The sequence below is a fragment of the Megascapheus bottae genome, chromosome 5 (genome assembly GCF_031878675.1).
Source record: "Megascapheus bottae isolate mThoBot1 chromosome 5, mThoBot2.hap1, whole genome shotgun sequence".
Classification (NCBI taxonomy): Eukaryota; Metazoa; Chordata; class Mammalia; order Rodentia; family Geomyidae; genus Megascapheus; species Megascapheus bottae.
In genome coordinates, this window is record NC_143513.1 from 7,914,787 (window position 1) to 7,927,125 (window position 12,339).

A 12,339-nucleotide genomic window follows, 5' to 3' on the forward strand; every position below is an offset into this window, starting at 1 on the left:
TCTGGCTTTTTTATTTTTTGAAAGTGGAAGATGTTAATTGAAGATAAGAGTCTTATGGATTTTTCTGCTCAGGGTAACTTTGGCCTATATTCTTCATATCTCAGCTTCTTGAGTAGCTAGGATTATAGGCATAAGCATTGGTGCCTGGCAAGTAGAATAACTGGTTTATTAAAAGGTAGGCGAAAAGTATTATGACTCTAATACAGATACACATGTGAACATGTCTTGAAAGAATTTATTTATTTGAAATAAGAAAACTAGGCAAATGCTATAGTCATTTCAAAGAAAAAGTCAGAAGACTACAATTTATATATGTAGAAAAGAAAGATGGAGATGAATGCCATAGGAGGCCTAACTGGTTTTCTACCATCAAGCAGAAGCAATTAAATCACTTATGGAGGGGGTGAATAAAGCCAGGGATTACTTTATTTCCTTTCTTTCTTTCCTTCTTCCTTTCCTCCCTCCCCCCTCCCTCCCTGTAAACTATCTCTGTCCATCCATTCCCTCTTTCTCTTCCCCCCTTCCTCCTACCTCCTCTCTCCTGTCTACTACCTATCTATACATTGTGAGACAACTCAGACAGTGGGACTCCAGGTTTGTATAGTTTTCTCATAACTAGACCCATATTATGTGTTTGGCTAGATTTTCACCAATACCTGTGGGTCCAAACTCTTTTTCTCCCACTACGTCCTGTTTGTGGTGCATGAGTATAACTGGTGTTTTAGCAAACTGCAAGGCCTTCTCTTATAGGACCAAGACATGGTACAGGAGGAAGCTACTCAGTCATTGCTTTAAGTCCTGTTCCTTTTGACTTCTTTCTCCTGTGGGGGTTTTTCCTTATCAACCATGAACCCATTTTTGTTCAGATGGAACTACCTGTTAGTAAATGTGATGACTGGTGTAAGTAGTCTGATCTTTTTTTGCTTCCTCCCATTATTAAAGCCATTTGTCCCCTGAGTGGTGTTGAAATGCACTGAGTAGGTGCACTGAGTGTTAGGCTGTTTGAACCCTTAGACGGAGGAGCAGTGTACCCTACCTGGTTCGATTACTGAATTTTCTTCCAGATATGTTGTTTTTGTGAATTGCCTGTCTCTGCTTTCAAACATGTTCCTTCCTCATGGTTGTCTTTAAATTTTACAGACGATACCAGAAATTGCAGAAGATTATGAAGCCTTGGTAAGACTCTATGATCAAATTATGTTATACTTTAATACTTTTTTTCTGTCTGCCTAACTTAAACCTATCCTCTGGTTTATTTTATAACTATGCATCTACATATTCTAAATACATTTATTTTTTCCCTTTCTTTTATATGTTCTTATAAACACTTTAAAAAATGAATCTACTTCCTTCCCCCCCCCCCCACGTTGTGGCCAAAAAGTATTTATTACTCGTTACCACTACATGATTGCACAAGCTTTTTCCTCCCTCCCCCTTCCCTTATAGTAACTCTGAAGGGAGTTTTGTGTATGACTTTAAGCAGAATGTTCTTTTGTGGCTTATGTGATGTTCAGAGATTAAAGGCTTTGATTTTCCTCAGTGACTCAGAAAGAAGGAAAAGCACTGCATCTAAAAAGTATTTGGGACTGATATAGATTGAAAACCATTTGTTCTGGGCCTGCTGAATTGTTCATGGAGATCTGGACTATCTCAGAATGTGCTTCCTCCTCTTCCATCTACTCTTCTTCCTTCTTTTGTGCTGTTACTGGAGTTTGAACTTAGGACCTTATGCTGTTGATTAGCTTCCTTGCTCATAGCTGGTGCTTTACCAGGAGATATACTTTCACTTCTAGCCTTTTGCCATTTAACTGGGGATAAGAGTCTCACATATGTGTCTTCCCCGGGCTGGCTTTGAACAATGATTCTCATATATCAGTCTAGTGCTTAGCTACAGGAGTGAGCCTGTATGGATAACTTTAAAAGTCGCCTTTCCTTTTCTTTGGTCTGTCATGGGGCTTGAACTCTGGGCCTGGGTGTTTCCCCTGAGCTCTTCAAGGCTAGCACTTGAGCCACCGCACCACTTCCATCACTTTTCCTTTTTTTTCTCTAGTCTGTAGTGGATATGTCATTCCATGGAAGCATTGGGATGCACTTCCCAATGGGAGCATAAATTTAGATGCTTGCTTTGAGATTGACTGGATTTTTCTGGAAGGAAGATGATCCCTTATAAGTTGAGAAACATTTCTTTGAGTTATTCTAGCACACAGGGTGTACAGCTGGGTGTGACAGTGGCTGTGGTCCAGTATGTAAAGTTTGCAGACGCTTCCCTTTGTAGCAGTTACTACTGAAAAGTCTTTAGCCTGGCACATAATAAAAACAAATAAATCCAGTAAATAGAAATGTTCCAGAATGTGCCATGCACTTGCTTTTCTTTTACAGTGCTTTCCAGGCATGGTGTCCTGTACAGATGTCCTGTACAGAGTCGGGAGGTTAGAACCTGACTTCTGCCTTTTCTCCTGAGGGTCTGAATCTCTCCTCTCCAGAAGTGGAGATAAACACCCATGTGGGGGTTACAGGACAGCTCCTCCAGCCACCTTGTTTGAAAGAGAGCCTTTCATTTGAAGTGTTAGCAGTATTCCAACACGACATCCTTCTCTTGTTGCTGAAGGTTGGAAGTTGAAGTATGAAAAAGTTCTTCCTTGGGAAAAACTTAGAACTTATTCCAGGGAAATATTTGTTATCTAGAGACTGTAAACAGTCTATTATATTATGTTCTATCACACACACACACACACACACACACACACACACACACAAAATATGTTTTATTATGTAGTATACATTATCTCAGTATTAACATTTTACCTATGTTTGTATTAAGTGTATCTTGTATATGTTATATGCATATGTATGTATTATATAATAGATTATATAATTTTATTTATCATTTCATTTGTGTATACCTATCTTCTATGTATTTATAATTATCCTGTATCATCTATAGATCTATTTTCCATCTTTCTTTCTTTCTTTTTTTCTTTGTTTGTTTGTTTGTTTGTCTGGGTCTGGGCACTGTCCCTGAGCTCCTCAGCTCAAGGCTACTGCCCTACCCCTGGAGCCACAGCCCCATTTCCATTTTCTAGTGATTAATTGGAGATAAGAGTCTCACGGGCATGCTGCCCGGGCTGGCTTTGAACCTTGCTCCTCAGATCTCAGCCTCCGGAGTAGCTAGGATTATAGGCGTGAGCCACAGCAGCCAGCTACAGATCCATTTTCTGTCATCTCTTTCTTGTATCATTTCTCTCTCTCTTTGTCTTCTGTCATCTGTCTGTCTCTGTCTCTCATATTTCTAAGTGGACCCGGAGAACCATACTTCATGTGACTACCTCAGTGGGTGAGTGACATGAAATGCTCTTTCTCCCACTTGTCAGTCACTCAACAGTAATGCACCACTGTAAGGATGGAGAGCTTTGTCTGCCATTTTCGAAATGGTATTTCGTTTCCTTGATCCGCGTAGAGAGGGAAATAGTGATCCTCAATACTATTTGGAGATCTGGAAACCATCTGACATTCTTCCTCCTGACCATATTTTTCCCTTATTAAGGTCCTTGAAACCTGCTTGAAAAGTCTGTAGACAAACTGGATTTCTTTAGGGCAGATTGATTGTCCTCAAGCCATTTAGAGTTACATTCATCAGGTAGGTAGGAAGTAGAGATATTTGTTTCCAGGTAACTAGAGGGAAAACACAGGATTTATCTTTTACTATTCAAGCAGCTACTTAAGACTAATATCAGGCCAGGTGGCTAACTGGGAATGTCAAGAAGAATTTGAGCCAGGCACAGTAGCTCATGCCTGTAATCTGAGCTACTCAAGAGTATGAAATTGGGAGGAGGCTACTCTGGTCAAAAGTTCTCTCTATTCCCTCTCAGCCAATGAGCAGCTGGGTATGGTGATATGCATATGTCATCCCAGCTATGATGGGAAACATGAACAGAAAGTTTATCATCCAAGCCAGCCTGGGCATAACTATAAGACCCTGTTTGAAAAATGACTACAGCATGAAGGACTAGGGGTATGGTTCAGATGGCAAAGCACCTGCTGAACAAGTGAAAGGCCCTGAGCTCAAACTCCAGTACTGCCATGAAGCAGAACAGAAGACCAGCTTGAGCCCAGTTGTGGGCTCATCTCTTTTCTGTATATTCTCTACTGGTTATCTTAACTGCTGCAACCAGGGCAAAGATGTTTGCCTGAGTGGAGGCTTTGGTAGGTATGTGAAGATCCTGTTCTAATCCTTTATTATGTCAGATAGGAACAAATGGAAACCATTTGTTATTATGTACTTGTTTTTGTCTTCCTGCATAAGTACACAAAATAGCTACTATTTCTTGCTACTAATGTTATTATGTAATAATCTTCCTATAGTGCTATAATGCTGAAGCCTTTTCCTAAGGCAATTTGTTATTTTTTTCATTCCGATACTTAGATTCTCTTATAACTCATCCTCTGTAGAGTGGATTATCCAGGAACTTGCATTTAACCTTTTTTGCTACTGTTTTGAGCCATCATTCACCTAGCTTTCTAGTTATTTATTCCCTGGGTCATTTCAGTTTCCTGCTGGGAGCTTGTCTTTGAGGCCTGGACCTCTGGTGCCATCTAGGGCCCCCTGTGGGATGGGGACTGCCTGTGTGTGCAGGAAGCCAGAGACAGAGGCTGTTTTTCCATTTGGGTTTTCCTTCACTTTTCTCCCTTGGTTCTGAGAACAGAGAATTCTTTGCACATTGAAGGCAAAATGTTTTAAAACCACAAGCTTCCTGCATCCACAAGGTCTCAGGTAACAGGCACCCAGCTGCTTACTTAGCACTTACTTAGCCACACACTGTTCCTGATCAAAGGACTAGGTTAGCTTGTTTTCTTCTGTAGTACTCTCAGAATGAGGGTCACCTTTGTCCTCTCCGCCTCACCATCATCCTCATGAATGGGAGACTGTAGTGTCGGAGAATTCCCTTAGAGTCTGACATAGGGGTCTCTGTACGTGGCTCTAGAGATCCCCACTTGGCTGTGTCTGTTCAGTGTGTATCCTCCCCTCTGGGCTCTGAATCACTGTTCTCCATTGAGAGTCTCCTCCTCTTGCATGGGCTCGTGCTAGCATCACAATATTTGAAATATAGCAGAATTTCAAATATCATTTTATTTGGAGACTGGGCTGAGCAGAAGAGTAGCAGGAAGAGATACCACGAATTTATTTTTAAAAGAATGTAAACCTAAATCCAGATCTGAATCTGTCAGCAGACTTTGCAAATTTGCACAAATGGGATGCTTGATCCTCTAATTATAAATGGAATGACCAACTTCACTAAAAACTATAACTGAGTATAGGAATTGGTATTATTGTTTAATGAGGCATAGACATCCTATAATTCTATCTGTCTGTCTGTCTATCTATCTATCTATCTATTTATCTATCTATCATAATTCTATCTGCCTGTAGAGAGATTCTTAATGGCTTGGAGTTATTATATGATGATGATGATGGTTATGATAATGATGGAGAAGAAAATTTATGGTAGAAGGTTGAGCATATCCAATTTTCTGAAATGTGTGAATGCCTAAGATTGCTTTTGAAAGCATAAGAACCTAGAATATTATCTGATGAAACTCTTCTAAAGATGGTTCTTTAACCTCCCACCCCACTCTAGTCATAGACAACTTTCCATCACTATGACCAATACCTTACCTTTAGAGGTGGTTCATATTTTAGAGGTGTTAATCTATAATGGGCTGGCCCTATTGCTTTAGGGGAGGCAGCTCATTATGATGGAGCAAAAGCCATTACTGCATGGCCAGAAAGACTTCCCGCTAGGCTCTGTCTCCTTACAGTTTCCACTGCCTCTCAGCTGCACTGGGGAATCACACCTTTAACATGTGGGCCTTTGTGATTCATTTACACAAACCATTGCAACCGTAATCTCTTAGAATCTCTAGACTACATATCAGACCCCCCTAATGCATGGGGTCAGCAAACTCAGTACTTAGTGTCATAAGTCATTGTCGAGAGTCCCTGAAATTCATTAACTCAAGACAGGATAGTCCCTGAAACTATCATAGATAGTCCCTGAAACCCGGTGTAACATCAAGATAAATATGCTTATTTACATGCTTATGCTATTTTTGTTAAGGGGACTTTGAATCCTTACCTAAGGGCTACTATGCTAATTGAATAATTTTGGATTATCTCCCTTAATTTTTCTGGCTTATAAAGGTAGCACTTAGTAACTTTCACTGGCTCAGATGCTCCTTTGTAAACTTACCATTTACTGAATACTGGTATGCTACCAACTTTATTCAGTGTGTGACCATGACACCATGACTTAAATAGCCATTATTTACTTCCTAGCTGAGAATACGGAGGCTCACAGAGGCCAAGCGAATCACTCCATGTTGCTCAACTCCCTGGCTGGCTACAGGCACCCATCCTTTCCTGACTTGTTTGTTGCCAACCTGGCGCTTGAGCAGCTCACTCTGCCAGCTGCTTATCCAGCGGTCTTGTTCTGCTTCCTAAAGCCAGCTCACTTGTGCACCTTCCCTACTGCCCACCATTGACTCTGTGTCCCTCCCATGTTTTACAGCTTCGGGGACATGCTGTCCTTCACGCTGACCGCCTTTGTAGAACTCATGGATCATGGCATCGTGTCTTGGGACACATTTTCAGTGGCATTCATTAAGAAGGTAAATGCAAACTGTGCCTTCCTAGGCCTGCATCACTCCCTCCTTTCACGGGTACCTTTCTCTTTCCTTGGGTTATATTAAAAAGTAGGTGTGGTGTGTGTGTGTGTGTGTGTGTGTGTGTGTGTGTGTGTGTGTGTGTGTGTGTGACTCTGGACATTTGGGGTGAAAATGACCTTTTGTCCTTGCAGAGATCCTAAGATGTTGTATGACAATAGCCCAGAGTTAAGGGAAATTGTGTCATTGCTAAGGACCCCGTGTCTGCGAGTGCTCTACAGCACTCAAGAACCAGGCCGAGCTGCCCTCTTCACTCAGCATCCCCAGCCAGGTGATCAGTGATAGGGAAAGAGGCAAAGGGAGCTGAATTCCCACACTCATAGGTTTGTTGAGGAAGTGAGGAGGCGAAGGGTCTGGTTCCAGGTGTCTTAGGTAGGGTCCTCCCTGCTGACTCGTGGTCTTGGTGTAAGAAAGGTCTCAAGTGTTCACCACATTGACTGGTTCCTCCTTCTGAAGGAATGGAAATGCATCAAGCCAAACACCTCGCTTGAGAGCTACATTTCTTTAAATGGTGAAAGAGCATGACAGTTATTCTGTTTCCTAATGAAAATGGTTTGCCTTTACTGAAGTGAAATTTAAAAAAAAAACCCACATTAAATCTCAGGAAGCAAACTCCGTGGCAAATTAAATTGAAAAACTGATTTTCCCCCCCCCCCTTTTTTTTAAAAGGCAACCTGTTCCCATTTCCTCATTTCTTTTGCTTGTCCACTTAAAAAAAAAAAAAGGCCCTTATATGATTTTGAAAATGAGTCACTAGAAAATGGCTTAAGGTTTTTGGGAAAGGTTTCCTTTTTATTCATTAGCTGGACCATATTCAGCATCCGGACAACCCCGGATTTGTGCTGGCCCTGCCTTTTAAATGGAGCTTTATCTTGACAAAAATAATTAGGAGAAGCACTGACAAAAGATGCTTCTCTCTGTGATCTCGAATTGGCTTCTGATGGATGCCAAGTTCAGAGCATTTTGGAGAAATAATGTTCTCCCTGCCAGTCCATGTCTATTCTCTTCATTATGTGTGTATTTAGGTTCGATTTTACAAATGGTAGCTACAAGAAATAACATTTATTTCCCAAATGCCATGGAACATGGAAGCCCTTGATGCCAATACATTGTAGCGTTTCTGTTGTTGTTTTCTACACTGGTCCTTGGGCCTAAAAGGATCTGGGTACTGTCCCTGAGCTTCTTTTGCTCAAGGCCACCATTCTGTCACTTGTGCTACAGCACCACTTCTGGCCTTTTCTGTTTATATGGTACTGAGGAATTAAAAGTAGGGCCTCATGCATGCTAGATAAGCACTCTACCACTAAGCCACATTCTCAGCCCATGCACTTTTTCCTCGAGGCTAGCACTCTGCCATTTGAGCCACAGCTCCAGGTGTAGCCTTTTTTGGGTAGTTCAGGGTCTCATGGACTATTCCTGCCAGGGCTGGCTCTAAACAGTGATCCCCAGATCTCAGCCTCCTGAGTAGTTAGGATTACAGATGTGAGCAATGGAGTTGCTTTTTAATGACTTGGTTACTTAGAAGAAGGATAGGAAGGCATGGAGAGAAAAGCAGGAGAGCATCCTGTGGTCTGAGTTGAGTTTCCTCTAGCCAGGCATGGCTCTAGTACCTTCTCTTGGAAGGGAATTTTCCTACGTGTTCCCCAGAGGCCTTGGCTCTGGGAGGTTCTGGCTTGCTGGACAGATCAGATGATTTCATTGCCTAGATAAGCATACAGCCACTGGGCTTCAGAGAGCCAGTCATTTTGGCTTCTAAAACTTGGAGAGATTTATGAACCCCTTTAAAATCAGCTGTACAGCTCCATGGTTCTTTTTCTGCCTGATATATTAGAATTTTGAGATCTACTTCCTTAACTTCTGAAAAATGACCTAAGTAATACTCTGTTTAATTCAGGGATCACTTAGTTTTGCTTGTGGTTGGTGGTGCTGGTTTTGAACTCAGGGTCAGTCTTGCATTTGCTAGGTAGGTGCATTACCACTGGAACCATGCCCTCAGCATCCTTCCATGTTCACTGTGTTGTAGACAGGGTCTGGCACCTTCCAGGCTGGTCATTCTACCAGTTAGCTACTCTACTAGCCAATGTCTTCCATTTTTGCCTAGGGCTCACCTTGGCTCACAATGCTTTTGAGACCCTGCTACCTTTGCAGTCTTTGTAGCTGGGATCACAGAGGTACATCACCCTACACTGCTCTTTTTGGTGAGATGAAAACTTGAGCAGAGAAGAAACTGAAAATGGTATCTTAGGAATCCAAGGATGAGATGGACCAGAGGGCCTGTGTCATGTGCATCCACCATTAGAAACGTCTCAGGATATCAGGGTGCCACACAGGAATCAGGATGCCAGGTCAAAGGGAATTCAGAAAGTTTTTTTTCTTCCACAGAAAATCATCAGGCCGACAGGAAGCAAAGTAAGCAAGTGGCCAAAAATCCACGCAGGTGTTTTATCCTTGCTCTTATTCCATTTGGTCCGCTTAGGTTCACAATCATACATGATTGGTTAGTTTGAAAAGGGTTAAAAGTTTATTTGAGCCCATCCACTGAGATCAGGATTCCTGGCATAAGCCAGGAAAACAAGGGAAGTGGCATAGCTACAATAGCTTCTTGGGAGATGGTGGAGGCTCCTCTTAAAATGATGGTCCAGCAATCACACTGAATTTGTGTCCTAAAGAGAAATAGCTCAAATGGGCAGGGAGGTCTTTGAGACTCTTCATCTCAATTAACCATTAAAAGCTGAAATGGGCTGTAACTCAAGTGGTAGAGCACCAGCCATGAGAGAAAAAGTGAAGGATAGCATCCAGACCTTGAGTTCAAGCCCCAGTATGAGCACAAAAATGTATTTTAAAAATACAAAAGAATATGTTTCTATGACATACAAACCCTTAGCCTAATTTTGATTAATTTCTAAATACTAAGTCCCAGTGATTGTAGAGATTCCCTCCTTGAACACTTGTTTGTTAAACTTGTCATTTAAAATATGATGTAAAAATCAACATTAATAAATTCTTTAAAAAATTACAAAAGAATTACATTGAGGGCTGGAAGTTTGGCCTAGTGGTAGAGTGCCTGCCGAGCATGCACTAAGACCTGGGTTCGATTCCTTAGTACCACATACATAGAAAAAGCCAGAAGTGGTGTGATGGCTCAGGGTAGAACACTAGCCTTGAGGAAAGCCCACGACTGACAAAAAAAAAAAAAAAGAATTGCATTGGAACAATGAAAATGAATGAAGGGAGAGGGGGACCCAGGAATTTATACTCTACTTAGAAAGGCATACGTTCTCTCCCACCCCTCCCCCCGAAGTGGCCTTCCCTGGGTAGGCCCTATAAAGAAGCTTGTGAAATCACAGCAGGTGTGAAGAACAGAGCTGACACCTGTAGGGGACAATAAACACGTTCTTAGGAACAGAGCCTAAACAGTCTTTTAAGGATTGTTAACACCCCTATGCTTTTCCTGTAGTTCTGCCTGTAAAATAATTGCCTTTCGGAATGTGAGACCAGGTACATCCCTGTGCATCTTCACCTCGGGCGGGTGGAGTGTGGAGATGTGAGGTAGGCTAGTGTTGGGATCTGTTCCCCCTCTGGCTCCCATGTGGAGGCTGTGAACTGGGGGCAGGGGGAGGATAACTAGAAATGGAGTGTGGACACTTCCTGTTAGGAAGGGAGGGAGTCTGGGGGGAGAGGCGGAGCAGACCACAGAAGGGGATGATTTTGTGTTGACCAAGGGACTGGAGGCATGGTTATTTTTCACACAATGGTTATTTTAGCTCTTGAGAAAGCAATCATGTTGATACAATAATGGCCTTTGAGTGTGGGCTGTCAACAGATAGCAGCAAATCTTAAGGAGGTGTTTAAAATGAAACGTAACCATGTGTCTGGATTGCCTTGATCCATTATTGTAACCCTTCCTTTATTTTCCTTCCCTCTTGTATTGTGTTTGATGGTAGTTAGGGATTTTGGGATTGATTTCTCCTTAGGGAATGCACTTGAGAACTTGAAATTATTTTATATATATATATATCTTAGCACTGCTAATCTAAAGGGTTTTTTTCGTTACTTGTGTGAGAGATGATAATTATTTATTTATTGCCAGTCCTGGGCTTGAGCTCAGGGCCTGAGCACTACCTGTGGGCTTTTCAAGTTTAGAGCTCTATCACTTGAGCCTTAGCACCACTTCCGGCTTTTTTCTATGTGTGTGGTACCAAGGAATTGAACCTGGGTCTTTGTGCATGCTAGGCAAGCACTCTACCACTAGGCCAAACTCTAGGCCTGAGATGATAATTTTTTAACCCTAAAAATTAGAACAGGGGAGAGGTTTTCTTCCCTCTTTCTTTTTTCCTCCTCCTCCTCTTCCTGCTCCTCCTCCTCCTCCTCCTCCTTTCCCTCCCTCCCTCCCTCCCTCCCTCCCTTTTGCAATTTGGAAGAGTCAGCTGCTGAAAACTTGCCATTTGAATTGCGTTGATAAGTGCGATTTGTTATGTGAGGAGTATATCAGAACGTAAGAGTTGTGGGTGGAATGAATGAGTGAATGGAGGAGAAGCTTGGGGAGGGGAGAGGAGTGGCTGTGATTCATACTGAACTGTCACCGCGCCTCAGAGAAATGCATCAGTCCGTGTAATGTACATGGTATCTTTGGACAGCTGAACTCAGCAATAGTCCTGGGGAAGCCAGGCAGAATAATTCTTTGAAGACACTCAGTAAAGAGATGTCGAGTGTTCAGTGATTATAAGAGGATTCTTTGTCAAGATTTCACCAGCATCAATGCTGACTGGGTGTATTTCTTGCTACATGGAATTATGTCCCATCCTTAGGATTGGATATCCTTGCTGGGTGGATGATTTGCTTAGTCCTCCCCCACCCCCTTCCCTGTTGACTCTGAGCCATCTGTGATGCACTGCTTGGGTTTTCAGATAGCAAGTTTTGTGAACAAGTCGGCCATCGACATCTCAATCCTGCAGCGATCCTTGGCCATTTTGGAGTCCATGGTGCTCAACAGCCATGACCTCTACCAGAAGGTGGCGCAAGAGATTACCATTGGCCAACTCATTCCCCATCTTCAAGGGTGAGCGTGCTATTCTCCCTGGGGAGGGGACTGCTCTACCTAGGGAGGGGTTGTTCTCTTTGGGGAGGGGCTTCCACAAGATGCCTACAGATTGTTTTGCACTATTGTACTCAGTGTACAAACAAATATTCTCCACCCTGCAGCCCTCCTCCTTCTCCCATTGTACTTACTATACCACTTGAGCCATACCCCCAGCCCTCTGGTACTTTAGCTTTCTTTTTTTTCCTTTTTTCTGTATAGAGTTTTGCATTTTTGCTCAGGCTGATCTTGGACAGTGATCCTCTTTCCTGAGGGCCTCTTTAGCTGGAGTTTTAGGTATGATCCACTGTACCTATTGAGATATTAGTAGTTTGCCAACTTTCTGTCTGTGTTGGCCACAGACTCCCCCTGATCTCTACCTCCAGGTGTGCCACCACACCTGGCAGCCCCGGGAATCTTGGTGTGGCTGGTGGTGAGTCATGTGGCCCTCTGTTCCCTCACCCTGGCATAGTTAGCTGACTTCTTCTCCAGGATTGCTTTGTCCATCCTTGGCATTGCTCTGTGCCCAGTCCCTTGTCCTG

General features: G+C 42.7%; 1 protein-coding gene across 1 annotated transcript in view; it reads left to right on the plus strand.

The window, feature by feature from the left end:
* Elmo1 (engulfment and cell motility 1) overlaps window positions 1–12,339 on the plus strand; it is a 425,322-nt gene that overhangs the window by 138,268 nt on the left and 274,715 nt on the right. Inside the window, exons 8-10 of the mRNA XM_090332628.1 lie at window positions 1,141–1,176; window positions 6,567–6,666; window positions 11,628–11,779. Of these exons, the coding sequence (XP_090188754.1) occupies window positions 1,141–1,176; window positions 6,567–6,666; window positions 11,628–11,779 (288 nt within the window). The remainder of the gene's footprint in view (window positions 1–1,140; window positions 1,177–6,566; window positions 6,667–11,627; window positions 11,780–12,339) is intronic.